We start from the raw sequence: 15,187 nt of genomic DNA, 5'->3' as shown, positions 1-15,187 counted from the left end.
CCGACCATCAAATCTTGGTGGTTGCTTCTTATGACAAGCAAGGATCACAGAAGGACAACCTGGATCTTTACGAGTATGTAAAGAGAAGAAAATGCATATCGAACTTTGCTTTCAAACGTACATTGGTTTACAAGACAGAACACAACGTAACATAAGTTAATGTTTCCACAACACGTAAATAATCACCACAACGGTTTCATTTGTACATATATGCAAACCAGTAAGATCAATAACATTTTTGTTTTCATGTTGTAGCTGGCAAATTTAATAACCTGGGAAAACAACATGTGTCTGAGCACATTCAGACATTCAGGTCGTCACGTTATAAGTAAATGTTGTGAGTGATGTTCTCTATCATGTGCTTGACGTCTTTATGGAGATGGTTTAATGTGAGTGGTTTTATGCAACATAAATGCTTTTTCAAAGGCATTGCGTTACCTATGTCTGTTTTTTTAACAAAGTTTGTAGGACCAAGCGCATTCAAAAACATACTGACAGAGGTGAGCTATTTTAAACAGGACAGCAGGGTTAACCCTTGTTGGTTAATGTTTAGATGGGAAGATCTGCTTTGATCACATTTAAATGACAAAATGACTTGACGTGTCAAAGTTTCGGAGTTTTCAAGATCCAGGATCCAACGGATTTGGGTATTAGGTATTCTCTGATTTGACAATCAAGACAAGTAGTGCAAAACTGCTTGTGCAAACGGTGCCTGAACAATGACGTCTTGTTGGTCTTACGTGTTACACGGTCATGAGAGATAATAAGTATAGTTTTTTTCTTACTTCGCACATAAATGTCGTTTTCTGATTGGCAGTGCGCTCTTCTATTACTTTCAATGTACCCCTCTTACAAGCGAGGTACATTTTCTATGTTACCCGGAGGGAATGCTCAACTGTGAAAACTCATTTGGTACTTTGTGTTAGTAATTCTTTATCCCGAGTCATGTATGATACACGTAAATGTTTTGTGTATGCAGATCGGTGGAAGGGAAATAACTCGAAGTTTGTTTCCCCATTGTCGTAATTGGCTATCTCTGTTACTCTATAAAATGATCTCCTGCCCGTGCTTCAAACAGTTCAAACGTGACCTTGGTTTGTGTTGCACCACAAATACATTGTTCACTGGTATGTCGAGGTCCACGGGTTGATGTACCATCCATGTTTGAGCCGGGGCTCAGAGAACATAAACAAATATAGAGGGTACATCAGCCTTTATCTTACCTCACATATAAATGTCTGTTGTCTGATTGGCTTAGCGCTCTTCCATTATTTTCAATGTAAACCACTTACAAGTGACGTACATTTAATGTACACCTCTGCCAGTGGCAACTCATTGTGTACTTTTGGTAGAACTTATTTTATCTCCAATAACATTGAATCACGTATGATGCACAGACATTACCAATGGTTTGCGAATGCAAATCGATGGAATGGAGATAGCTCTAAATTTGGTTTTCTAGTGGTGGCTACGAACAGATTTGCCTCACATTCCAGTAAAGAAATTTTGACATGTCATGCTCATGTTGTTGATCATTGAATTGTCTGGTCCAGACTCTTTTATTTACAGACCGTCGCCATATAGCTGGAATAGTGTTGAGTGCGGCGTAAAAGTAAACTCACGCACATGTTGAATGAAGTGTATGATTCGACATCCATGCTTCAAACACTTCAACATTAACATTGATGTGTTTGGTAAGATAAACTAGTGAACAATTTCTCTAGTTCAGGAGTACTAGTGTTTACGGTTAGTGCCTCGACTCTACTACAAGCATTTGGAATGACAATAACAGTACGTGCGGTGAAATGAATGCTCATTTGTACAATTCCGTTCCAATCATTTAAAACAGCTGTATCCTGCGTTGTGGATACGCTTGTTTCACTTTCATCAGAAACAATGTGAAACGGACAGGAAGATGCAAATTAGTGCAGATTAAATATGTCATAGCCGACTTTTCCACCTGCTGTTACTCCTCCAAGTACTAGTTTTACTAATACGTACCACGGATATTGTTGTTGCTGCTACTGTTGCCAGTCAACCCCCCTGTTGCTGCTACCACTACTACTGCAACTACTACTACTACTACTACTACTACTACTACTACTACTACTACTACTACTACTGCTACTACTACTACTGATGCTGCTGCTGATACTACAACTACTGTTGCTGCACTTGCTTCTAATACTACTGCATTCCTACACACATATAACACAATGTGCAAAAGACATTTGTTTCATGTTTATTTATTTGTAATCAAGAGTTAACAACTTTCTAACAAAATGAACGCTTATGCAAAGGATATATGTCGATTTGCATGCATTCCAACTTCAGCATTTTTGCAGTGCTATTGCACAGTAGTGCATATGCAGTTTTGTTTCTGCATTAGTTTCATCACATGTCAGATAGAGGGAATTTTGCTTGGTGTCAAATGCAAAACTGGATTGCTTTTCAAAGGTCGTTACACACCACGACACGTGCCTGCTGTGAAGCTGAGAGTGGCTAGTCCTCCAGCTCCGAGGGTACAGGTCACAGGTGAAGATTTACCATCCACGTTGAACCAGAAGGAGACAGTTTCGTAAGCAGCGCCAGTCAGGCTGATGGTGATGTCATCGGCAATGTTGATGTCCGTCACTCTCTGGGGTGACATCGGCACCCACTTATCTAACTCACCCTGGATGAGAACTTGTTTTCTGGGGGAAAATAATTACACCATGGCTGCACACATATGCCATCAATGTTTCAATTCAGTTGAAACATTTTGGAAATATTTCTATCCATTATTCTATCCATTGAGGACATCATATATAGCGTTAGGGTTTAGCGAAAGTCTAGTTGGTAATGTTTTCGCATGTCACGCCGAAGACCCGAATTTGGTTCCTAACATGGAAAAATTTGTGAAACCCATTTCTGGTGTTGGAATATTGCTTATGGTACCGTAAATTAGCGTGACTCTCTCACCCACTCTTAATCAGTGTTGATTTATACATTTCATGCTCTCAAAAAGGTATTTCTTTAATCGATAACAGTGTAACCCTGCAGGCTTGCTACTATTATTGCATGCATGTACATATTACATATATACATTTTCGTTAAGGGATCTGTAACACCAGACACTGGTAATATTTGTTTTAGTCACAGTATTAGCTCTAGATTGAGTACTGACACCTACCCATTGATGGTCAGTACAGGTGATACATAGAAGAGACAGAAGTCAGCCTTGGTACAGTTGGTACTCAATGCCAAAGGCTGAGGGTCTGTCAAGGGTTGGATCTCGTTGGGATTACTGGCTGGGAAAACCATGGAGCTAGGAAACTGTAAATACCAACGTTCATTTTAGATACTAACCTGACCATAGTTACGGGGATATTTCGAACAGCAATAATCAAACGACAGTATGAGCTTAATGTCTTACCCCTTGATATGCCCCGAACGAATTTCAGTTGTTTATCCAAAATAAATACCTACATTTTGTAGGTGCGACCAAACCTGAATTTAGAGACATCAGTAGACTAACGGCTAGTGTCTCAAATGAACATATTTCCAAAAAATAAGAACGTTTTCGATTGTAATAAAACAATCACTGTCGGAAAACCGAAACTGTAGTATTCTAGACTTGCGACAAATTTTAGACATGGGCTACTTTTGGGATATTTTTCAGGGTCAATACGACAGACTGAGAAATCCAGTTAAAAGATGACACATTGTACACCTTACCCCTTGATATCCAGCCATGCACGGTGTCATGTTGTAATTTGCCCTTAGATCAGCAACCAAGACAATGCCGTACTTGTTCATTCCACCAAAGTCGGAATACGTGGACCACAATTCCCCATCAGGACCATCAAAGTCTGTCCAAGCCATCTAGGAAATCAAACAAGATAGACTATATGACAGTACCCGCTGCAGATATTCAGATAGTTTTAAGCTGCACTCTGCAATATAAATAGCGGGGAAATGTAAATGAAATGTAAGCGAAATGTAAATAGTTCGTCAATGAGCGTGGTATTTTAAATTTTTGTCAAGTCACATAAATTTGGCATTTTACGTAGCACCACAAACTGAAAAAGTTATGATTCCTTATTATAGAAAATCAAATGGTAAATATTGTATTGGCGTAAAGCAAGATAAACAGGTACCCTCCGTAACTGGTTGTCAATTGCAGTCGCTGGTCGCGATGGTTTCAAGATCAGGCCGTCAGCATTTACAGATCTGTAGAATATAAGAAGCGACAGTAAATACAGTTTTACTTTGTTACGTAAGATAACGGCGATAATTGAAAGATATGAGATAGCCCAGTGGTGAAAGCGGTCGTTTGTCACGCTGAAGACCGAAGTTCAATTCCCCATGTACAGTGAGTGAAGAATGTGTGAAGCCCATTTCTTCTGTACCCTCTGAGACTCCCCCACCCCACTGACAACATACACAAGCAATCACGTTGGATACGAATGTACATGAAATACGTTTTTTTTCATAATGCAGAAGTTTAGTGTGTTACCCTTAACATTGAACAGCCAACCTACTTCATGATGAGTGTCCTATTCGTATGCCCAATCATATCACTAATTCCTACTGGGCCTGTGCTTAAGGTTGCAACCACAGCATTCAGGGACGTGTATGGTTCTGTAGAATCTGCAACACAGGATGCATCAACAGTAAAGGGAAATTTTTTTCATCAAAGTAGTCTTTGGACGCCTTCATTATTCGAAATTACATGGTGAAACTGAAGCTCTTCAAATAGACACAAATAAGTTTAGTTTATTACATATCTCAAGACTGAATGAGTCCCGATTTTAACCCGCTCGAGCATATCTGGGACATGTTTTGTCGTCGTGTCCAACAGAGGCATCATCCTGTCCAGTACCTCGACGAAATGTGGAAGCTGCTTTACACGAGGAATTGCGTAGACGTTTCTTTCAGAGGATCAGGTGGCTGACATGGGGTATGAGGAGGAGAGTGTTGGCTGTCACACAGTCACATGGGGGTTACACTCAGTATTGACCTTGAATCGTGTAAGACACGCGAAATGACATTTGAAATGCTCACATTCAACAATAAATTCAACTATAACCTTTATATGGTCCTCCTTGTGGAGACATGGCTACGGATAAATAATCGCGTTGCATTTAAAATGAGCAATAATCATCATAGAATCAATATGGATTCCAATTATTTTGTCGTTCTTTTTATGAGTCAAGTTGTATGTATGTGTTGAAAACTTTGCAAAACTACAGGGGGTGCTTAATGAAGTTCTTTGTCTATAGTTATAATGACAGAGATTTTATTGTATACACACTGTATGCATTTCCGGGCTGAACCTCAGTCGTCCAAAAATTGTCCTTGAAAGGCGTGACGCCTATAGCCCAGGCAAACAGTGACGAGACGCCTATTCTCCAGTTGGTCGAACCTGGGTGGTAATCAAAGCTTGCACGGGACTGAAACGAACATATCAAAATGCTGTACAATTTCCACAATGAGCAGCCTATTCGTGGAATGTTTAATGGGACATTTGGTTCATGGTTTCAGTGTACGCTCGACTGTCTGTCTGGGACCTGGACTTAGATTTTCGAAGCTCTCTTAGCACTAAGATAGTCGTAAGTGACATCCATTAACTTACGATGGGGCACTTACGACTATCTCAGCGCTAAGAGAGTTTTGAAAATCTGGGCCCAGATCCACAGGGCATTCGTAACTTTACGGCCTATCGTAACTCTATACTTTATTATAGACTTACGAATGACACAGTGCTACGAACATCACTTTGTGCATTGGGTCTGTGGCATGGCTGGACGCGGACTACGACATCCATCGTCGAAGTTATGAGCTGACAACAGATTGAGAAAAATGGAGGGTCTGAGTAACAATTTTCCAACTTGTGCCCACATACCACCTCATGCAGGTTTATCCCAAAGACACGTTCTCCATGACATTGAGAATGTTTTGAAGCTTGAATTGTTCCCATATAATTTTGCCACCTCAACCCCTGAATTTCTTTGCAAAGGGCTAATGTATGTTCCTGTAGTTTCACCTTTGAACAAAATATATTCCTCTTTAGTAGCATATTTACTTTTACGTTTTGTTACAAGATAAAAATATACATCTCCCTGGAAGAGTCCACCAGAATGAAATCAAGCACTTTGTTGAAAAGTCTGGCGTGTAATCCGCCTTTTCGGAACATTTCATCAAAAGACCTAATCTCAATATGTACTGGTGACAAAGGTCCTCATCATCAGTTTTGGGCAATAGGGGAAACTTTAAGAAACCTTTGAAATCGGCCATCACCAAAGACGAAGGCATCGATCTTCCCAACTTCATGTCGCTTTAGTCATATCTTACAACGCAACTGGACATGTTGATTTCATGATTATGTTTCCCACCATAGGCATCTCCTTGTAATTACAGCAATCAAAATTATCTCTCGCTCGCCACACTCACCTGTGTGACGACTGGTATTTCCAAAGACTGCAGCATATGTCGTGGGTAGGACATGCAGTACTGGATGGTCAGTCCGTTCTTGGCAGCACCATTGCCCATCTGAGTCAGCCATTGGCGACCGAGGTCAATGTCAGTCAGGAATGTTTGGATTTGTGTAAATTCTTCATCGAGGAAATCCTACAGAAATGAAGCAAACAAACGAAAAACCCAATAATTTTTAACATCAACAGTTTTTGTTTCTTCCAAATTTAAAATTTGTGAATAAGGTGTATTTACCTGTTCATATACAAAGAGGCCCCATTTCCTTGCATTACTGAGCAGATCAGTCCAAAATCTCTGGAAAGTAAAAGAATATGCGCCTGTAGGTGTGTCCTAGGGAAATTCCTTATAGTACACTGGTAAAGAGCCATAGTTTTTATCCTTGATGGTTCAGATAGTTTGTATCAGTACCTCTTCCAGTGGTACTGCCTTGTGCCCATCCATCAGGAACTTATACTTCCCCCCATTAGTAGTTGCATACGTCGTATTGCTGGACCTGGAGGAACATTAAAGGAATTGGCTAATAATACATGGAAGCATGCATTGATGGAAATAGAAGCATATCAGGTAACGAACCAGCTGAAGTTAAGCAGCGTCGAGCTCGGACAATCCTCGGTGACAGTGTTTGGCAGATTGACTCCTGAGAGTTTCTTAGACGTCAGTCCTGCCCCACAACGAAGCACATGTGACACGAGTGGTCACACCTTAGGCAAGTGAGTTTGTTAAAAATTGCCTCTGTTCACCCAGCAGAAAACAGGTACCTGGTGAAATATATTCATGCGACTATAACCTTCTAGCGCCTAACCGGCAGCTTGGCTCTTCCGGGGTAATAAGAATCAGATTCACTTTATGTTTGGAGACTGCGCTGTAGAAGATGACTTATCATTATTATGATTAAGTCAATAGGATTATATCCGTTTGTCTAGGAACACGTTTAATATGTTTCAGCATATGGTTTTCAGAAAAAAACGTATAAATCGTAAATTATGTTTATGGTTTACTTATTTATCGGTTATGTTTTCATGAATCATGCCTGTCTTAGATCGTGATGATAATGTATTAACATATTTCAAATGTAAGAAATGGATATCATTTGTGAAAACCTTTCTGTGTTTCTGAGTGAGTGAGTGATTGAGTGAGTGAGTGATTGAGTGAGTGAGTGAGTGAGTGAGTGTGTGAGTTAATATTTAACGTCACATCGGCAATATTTCAGCCATATCGTGACGAGAACATGTTTGATATTGAAATGAAATATGAATATATAATCACCAAGGCACAGTAAAGCACTTAGAATATCACACTTACATTTAAAACTAGTGTGGAAAGTTAGTACGGGCTAAACATCACCAACAAGGCAGATCACCATACTTGGTGCATTTGCTGGTACCTTCAGCAGTTTGCAATTTAGGAAATCTAGCGATACATTAAAAAGACACGTATTCTAAGATTTAGAACATGAAAAGTTTTAATTTACTTTGAATGTTTGTGGACTTGCGTACCCTCTCGGACAATAATTTTACAGCACTTAAACCCCCCTCGAGGATACAGCCACGAACAATCTGAGTTAATAATTTAAACTTCTAGTCATAATATATTTAACTACTTACAAATCAGTTAGTAAATCTAATTATTTAAAAAATGCAATAATTAAGTGAGGACTAATATTGCTAAAAAGATCCTTCCCAGTTCGTGAGTTAAAATACTTATTCCTTGTGATGGAATATTCAACACAGTGAAAACCTTTCTGAAATTGTGAAACAACATATATCTTGGAAGAAAATGAATGCATGTGAAATCCGAAACGGGCTTACCAGAACATGCTGTGCGCCACGACGGGAAACTGTGTCTTGTTATAAAGCCACCTTTATCAGAGGATACGTAAAACAAGCTGACGTGTTAGTTTCACAAAAAATATCATGTGTGGAAATAGTCAACAATATATCCTAAATACAACAATATTTGCAATCCATGTAACTAAAATCATTACTAACTGTACATATTTTAATATGGAAACATTCCTGCTTTACAATGATACAACTGTCTGTATTCGCTACACTTACGAAATTAAAGTTGTTCTTCATAAAGTTAGTAAATGCTGTACCAACTCCTCAAATTCAACTGTCCTTTTAGGGACATTTAATGGTACAAGATGGCAGGAGTGAAACATTTTATGACCATCATATGTCATAATTAAATACAATGAATGAAACAGATTAAACACATTCACTCAAAAGACATCTCACTGCATTCCATTGGGGAAGACGCTTGGCTGAGCTGACCACGTGATAACGCCATGGTCGTTGTCATAGTGGTACCACCATGCATCATATTGAATGTACCTGGCAAGTAAAACAACATGGTCATTGCCTCAGTAGACGCAGCATGCATCATATTGAATTTTCCCTTGCAAGTAAGACAACATAGTCATTGCCTCAGTAGAACCACCCTGGCATGTAAAGAACAAGTTCATTGTCTCAGCAGAACCACAACACATTGTACAAAATGTAAGAAAGAAAGGCCAAGTGGTTTCAACACGTTGAATGTCCTGCACGATTTACATTTAAGATTGGATAAATGATACTAACCTGACGGGTACCCCGAGCTGCCCAATGTAGCTCTTGATGTCAAGCACCGTGTCCTGGTAGTTCTTTCCCGTCTCCTTCACATTGTAGTAGTACGCTCCTGAATGACGAATGCAGTACCTTATTTTACAGACATACACACATAGTCGGGAGAGAACGCTTAGATGTCATATTCTGGAATGTTACCAAAGTACCTGGTTTCATGGTATCCTCCCCAAAGCCTATTCGCTGTTTCGGGAACACAAACAATGATGAACAAAACTCTTGTCTTGGAAACACTTCATGCATCTATCATGTGTTTCCGTTTTTAGGTGGGCTAAAACTCTACAAACTATGAGAAATACCACTGAATCAATGGATGTCATTACCTTTCATCGTTTTGTGTATCAGTGTTCGACACGGCTTAAAGTACCTTCCATCAGCAAGTACCTTTTATCGCAATGTGTAGACCGTGTGGATTCAAATGAGAACGACAAATGATTCAATATCTCGACTTTGGATAAGAGCACAAAACATAAATGTGACACATGGTCCTGAAACCTCTGAAGCCAGCAGAATCTAGAATTTGTCCTTCTTTGATCGATCACGAAACCAGTTGTTCAAGAAACCATCGTGTAAACCTGTGCTATGTTCAACGTAGTGCCAGTGATGGAAGAGCAGCTGACAAGGTGCTTGCCATCGTACAAAACAAACTTATCGCGAAGGTGATCGTAAATGTCATACCTTAACACAGCCTTACGATAGTCTCAGCGATAAAGTTGTTTTGCACAACGGCATTCCGGGGTCATCTCTTTTGGCTGTACTGATTTTCACCTGAATGTGTGCTAGTGCTGTTCCACCAGCCGTTTCCTGTTGATGTGGGAAGGGTTTTATGGCTTCTGTTTCCAGTGTTGGAAAGTTTCAAAGCCCTAGAAACCACCAGGAATACCAACGCCCATTCACGGTCCTGCTGTATATGTAACATTGGAACAGCCCGTGGAGCTATGTCCTGAAACGTTCTTACGACATGTCGTGAAATCCAAATGCGTTTGTCACATTAAATCAGTTGAATATTAGTGTGATTGAGTGAGTGAGTAAGATTTAAAGTCATATTTCATAATACATACATGTAATATATAAAACCTTGTCGACAAAGAACAGTAAAAAAAACTCACTAGATTATCACAGAGTGAGTTAAAACAAGCAAGCAGATAATCTTAAAAGGAGAATAGCATTTTGGACAATACAATGTAAACATGGTCTATCACCATACGAAGTTGAGTGTTTGAGAATTGTGCTCAGTGTGTTGTGAGTCATGCGGCAGTGTCAGATCAGATCGGCACAATGTGGACGGAAGTGTTCATCCATTCAATAAAATAGGAAAATATGTAGTAAAACGCTGTTTCCGTTCCTCCGGAATCACACTTGGCTATAGAGGAAACAGGTGAGGAACTATGATTGACATGGAAGTCGAGAAAACACTCCCCACGGTCGTCGGTTGACGGTCATAGACAAAGACTCGAAATTATTTCGGTGAAGATGCTCACCATTGTCTGTCCAATATCCCAGGTAGTTGATTGTGAAGTCGGACTTTACAAACTGGTCTGTTCGCCCGTGCCATCTTTGCAAAATTTGACCCCAGCTTACAAAAGCCTGCAAACATATATACATAAAGTATTTAAGGAAAACAAAAATGAAAAAAAATGTTATTATTTTGAAAGTTCATTTGAATTCAGCTTTAAATATCGGTGTCTCCTTTGATGTCCTTATTCATCATTTTTCGGTTGAATCGAACCTTGAATACCTGGAAATATTTTCGAAAGCCCTTTCAACTTCGACTGAGCGGCATGAACGGGAAATGTAGTGACTAAACATTTTGTTTAAGGTTAAGGAATGCGTACCTTGTTGATACCTTGGTTTCCACAGAACAAGATAAAACTGGTTTCCACACCAAGCGGAACGTTTTCCACGCCGCCCATAGTGCCCCAGTAGACGTTGTTCCCACCGGTGCTGGCGTTCTGACGCCATGTTGATGACGACATAAACCGACTTGCAGGGGAGATAATCAGGGTATTTGCAGTCTTCACACGATCAAATATGGCTAACGGCCCACTCTCAAGCCCATCGTCTATTTGAAACGACGTTGATCCCCATCTGAATCGATAAAAAGGCTGGAATGGGAAAGCATTTATGAACTTGATGAATGCGCTTGTTCCATGTGCATACTACATCAGAACAATTCAGCAATATAGCGGCGGTGGGTAAATATGTGAGTCAGGTCAATAAATTCGATGCTTCACATCATGTGAATCGAGCTTTGCAGAAGGAACAAGAAGAATCAATGTCGCCGGCACAACTTCTGTTCCTATTTGATTCCATCGCGACATTCATGTCCTGAAAACATACCCAATTTGGTGTCCCTGTCTATAACGGTTGCTGAGAAAATCTGTCTCCATTGGGGATACCGTGCAATAAATCGAGAAATGCATGACAAAGGTCATAACTCCGTTTTCGGACTCCATCATGTCATGCATGTCCTAAAACCAGATACCAAATTTGGTTTACCTATCCATAACGGTTTATGAGAAAATAGGATATAACTATATCCCACTCCTTTTTTCGTGGCATAGTAAAATAGCATGCTTCATTCTAGTCAGCAAATCTGACCATCCCATCCTGTTAGTCACCTCTGACAAGGACGGGTTGCTGCAGACAGGATTTTCTCGGATGTATGCTATGTTCAGTGTAGTGACATTTCAACAGTGACATTTCAACAGGCACTTACTGTCCAGCTTTCAGACCATCACTACCAAACATCAGCCCAGCGTAACCGAGGTATCCTAGCGTAATAGTTGATTCTTGAGTTAGAAACCCAGGAAAGCCAGAAATGGTGGAGTCACTGTTGTTGGAGGCGGTGTTGTTTGCTCCATTAATGTAACGCTGTTGCCATCATTGATGAAAGAAAACATGAAGGGTGTATAAAGACAATGTGAAGGAACAAATGTTATGTAAGCGAATGTTAAGATAAGTCACTGCAATTATCATAGGTTTGAAAATATAATCAGTCTTAGAAAAAAGCGTTGGGACAGGAACACTGAGCATAATGGCAAAATAATGAGATAACCCACTGGTTCCCAGGTTCGAGTCCCTGATTCAGTAAAAGTGTGAAATGTCCATCTTATTGTTGCTAACTCACAAACGTATGTTAGCCAAAGCAAATAGAGAGTAAAAAATACACCCATGAAGTGTGTATAAAGACAATTTGTAGGAACAAATGTTATGCAATCGAATGTTAAGATGAGTCACTGCAATTATCATAGGTTTGAAAATATAATCAGTCTTAGAAAAAAGCGTTGGGACAGGAACACTGAGCATAATGGCAAAATAATGAGATAACCCACTGGTTCCCAGGTTCGAGTCCCTGATTCAGTAAAAGTGTGAAATGTCCATCTTATTGTTGCTAACTCACAAACGTATGTTAGCCAAAGCAAATAGAGAGTAAAAAGGAGAAACATGTGCACTGGAATGATATTAACAAACAAGTGTCATTCTAACATCTGAACAAGAATATCCAGCGAGGGATTTGTCTAAGTGTCAGTTTGATGGACGGTACAGAATGATAAAAATATTCACAGGGGCATGATACAACGTGCATGTTGCGATCATGAAAAATGGTGATTTTGCTTGATAGTATGACAGGAACCTCATCCCAGCATCCGTTTGTAGACAAGAAAGTATTAATAAATCTTACAGTCAAAATGGGACCGATGAGCTGTAATGTAGCACGAGAACTAATGAACACAAAATGGTCAATGAAACACTGATGAGTATTCTGACACAGTTTATTATTTGTTGTGTGAGAGGAGTGCAGAGAAACGAACAGTCAAATGTCCCCGGAACACGTGCAGAAGTGCCGACAAAGTTATTGATTCATTAACCTGTGCTGTGCCGTCTTCATCCTTTCTCAAACACCTGGCTGTAACTTTCTTTGCACTCCTTCCACGTAACAAACAGTTAACTGTGTCAATAATTTAATGTTAGTTTGTTTAACAACCTTTTTATTTAAAGGGTTTAAAATCTGAAAAACAGCCTACCAAGGTGGTCTGATGTTTTGATTATGTTGATCATAATATGTTTTTTAATTTTCACGTTAGACTGCAATTCATAGGTCCGCTTTTGAGTCGGACTGTAAGCCATGTTTACTCACCTGTTTGAACAACATGAACGGCACAGTCGGATTGTTGTAGGTGAATATGCTTGGATCTGGTGTGTACTGTACAAAGCTGGTCTCGATCTGACTGGATCCTGCCTGGTACAAGAAGCTGTTGGCCTCCCACTGTCCGATGACGTCCTCACCACTGGATTGAGTGTTCTTGACCAGTTTCAGAGATCCATCAGCAGATGAGAACACTTGACCATCAGCTCTGAAGAAGGTAGGCGCGCTCTTCAGCCATACCACTCCCTGAACCACGACGTTGTATGTGCCGTCACTGTTGACGTTCACAGCAAAGTCCTGCTTTCCTTCGGAGACTGCAAGTAGGTAGGTAGATAGGTAAGTAGGCAGACAGATAAGTAAGCAGATAATTGCAATAGGTTAAAAACGAACAGCTTTCAGTCCATGGAGACATGCCAACGGCAGTCAAAACATTAAATGATGAACGTTTTGGTCTTGTCATGCTGGAGGATGGCATGTTTCCAGTACCAAGCTGTTAAAAATACTTGATTCGTTATCTGAGGTTCCTTGTTTGGACGTGAGAGTGCTTTGAACAAGTGAATTCTGAAACACATTGGCACATTGCAACCATGAATACGATATGCAGTTTCAGATACCTTGTCACATGAATGTAAAATTAGTGTATTATTTGCAAACGTACGGGTATTTGTCTTCCAATCATATTCAGCAAATCTTTTCCAACTTTCTAATTGTGTTATTACGCACGCACAAAGAGAGTTTTGAGTGAAACATACCCGTGGCTTTTGTCAGGAATTGGAGATGAAGCAAGTATACTTACCAACACAGAACGACAAAGTCAGGAAAATGTATATACAGGTATTAAGGGGCATCTTCAAACGATGTCGAATTGCAGTCATCTGACATAAAGTTAATACCGCTTGATATGGTGTTCATATAGTCGGGCTGTATCTCAGCTGATAAAAGAGCTGGGTCAAGGCTGAGTCCATAGTTTTCTGATGTCCCACCTCAGATCAACTGAGGACATTACGTATGGACTTCAGGATTTATACAGTACGTTAATGGAGACGTCTACATCCCACAACAGTCAATGTAGACCCAACAATCAAGACAGCAAGTTTAAATAGCAGCTGTGTTATGAGTCAGTAAGGTAATATTTAACGTCACATCGTGACGACAGCAATCTATGTATAACATAAACCTATAGAATGTCACATTTAGTTTAAAACTTGTATGCTGTAATAAAGTCTATTATTGTAGAAAACAATACCAAATAAAAGAAGGCTAAGGATTGCCAGTAACTGAAAGTAGATCGCCATACCATATCGCCCCAGGTGTTTGCGATATTTTCTGAAATTTAACCGATCGTTAAAAGAACAAATATTTTACTTTTAAAACTTTGGTAGATATAAACATACTTTGAAATGGGACTTGTGTACCATCTTAAGGGGAAAATAGTATTACGGTACTTCATACTCACGTCAAGGCTGCAACCACTATCAATCTCTGTTTGACCATGATTCTCTCATCACAATGGACACAAAAAGGAGGATCTGCACCTTTCAGTAAACATGCATGAGTACATGAATCACAAATACGACGTGGCAGTGGGGTAGCGTAGTGGTTAAAGCGTTCGCTCGTCACGCCGAAGACCCGGGTTCGATTCCCCACATGGGTACAATGTGGTGTCCCCCGCCGTGATATTGCTGGACTACTGCTAAAGCGGTGTAAACTTAAACTCACTCACTCACTCACTCATTAATACGACACCGTCGTAAAATTACTTCTTCCAGTCTGGACTGACATCCCAAGCGGATATACCTGATATTTGGTTTAATTTTGTTTTATTTATTTACACCCCCTGAATGAGTGAGATTACTTTTACGCCGCACTCAGCAATATTCCAGCTATATGGTCTGTAAATCATCGAGTCTGGACCATACAATCCAGTGATTAACAA

General features: G+C 39.9%; 1 protein-coding gene across 1 annotated transcript; it reads right to left on the bottom strand.

Moving 5' to 3' along the window:
* Nucleotides 1-2,230: 2,230 nt before the first annotated feature.
* On the bottom strand, nt 2,231-14,246 carry LOC137272582 (uncharacterized). The gene is made up of 17 exons (XM_067804972.1): nt 14,048-14,246; nt 13,243-13,565; nt 11,821-11,975; nt 10,937-11,189; nt 10,583-10,688; nt 9,060-9,156; nt 8,718-8,813; nt 8,286-8,336; nt 6,886-6,970; nt 6,712-6,771; nt 6,436-6,612; nt 5,297-5,435; nt 4,524-4,632; nt 4,140-4,212; nt 3,718-3,864; nt 3,173-3,315; nt 2,231-2,693 (listed from the first exon to the last, which is right to left on the bottom strand). Exons 1-17 carry the CDS (start codon nt 14,124-14,126, stop codon nt 2,462-2,464), a joined length of 2,325 nt encoding a protein of 774 aa, XP_067661073.1. The 5' UTR covers nt 14,127-14,246; the 3' UTR covers nt 2,231-2,461.
* Between the last annotated feature and the right edge of the window lie 941 nt (nt 14,247-15,187).

This window comes from Haliotis asinina, chromosome 2, assembly GCF_037392515.1.
Source record: "Haliotis asinina isolate JCU_RB_2024 chromosome 2, JCU_Hal_asi_v2, whole genome shotgun sequence".
Taxonomy (NCBI): Eukaryota; Metazoa; Mollusca; class Gastropoda; order Lepetellida; family Haliotidae; genus Haliotis; species Haliotis asinina.
Note: the sequence above shows the minus strand (reverse complement) of the source record. Positions and strands in the feature narration are given on the sequence as shown.

What these genes read in the sequence shown, in the direction of transcription:
- LOC137272582 (XM_067804972.1), bottom strand. Translation starts at nt 14,126, where the DNA reads ATGACTGCAATTCGACATCGTTTGAAGATGCCCCTTAATACCTGTATA. An exon ending in GATGGTCTGAAAGCTGGACA is followed by an intron (nt 11,190 to 11,820) that starts GTAAGTGCCTGT and finishes TTATCGATTCAG; the next exon opens with ATGGGGATCAACGTCGTTTC. An exon ending in AGGCAGTACCACTGGAAGAG is followed by an intron (nt 6,772 to 6,885) that starts GTACTGATACAA and finishes TTTACTTTCCAG; the next exon opens with AGATTTTGGACTGATCTGCT.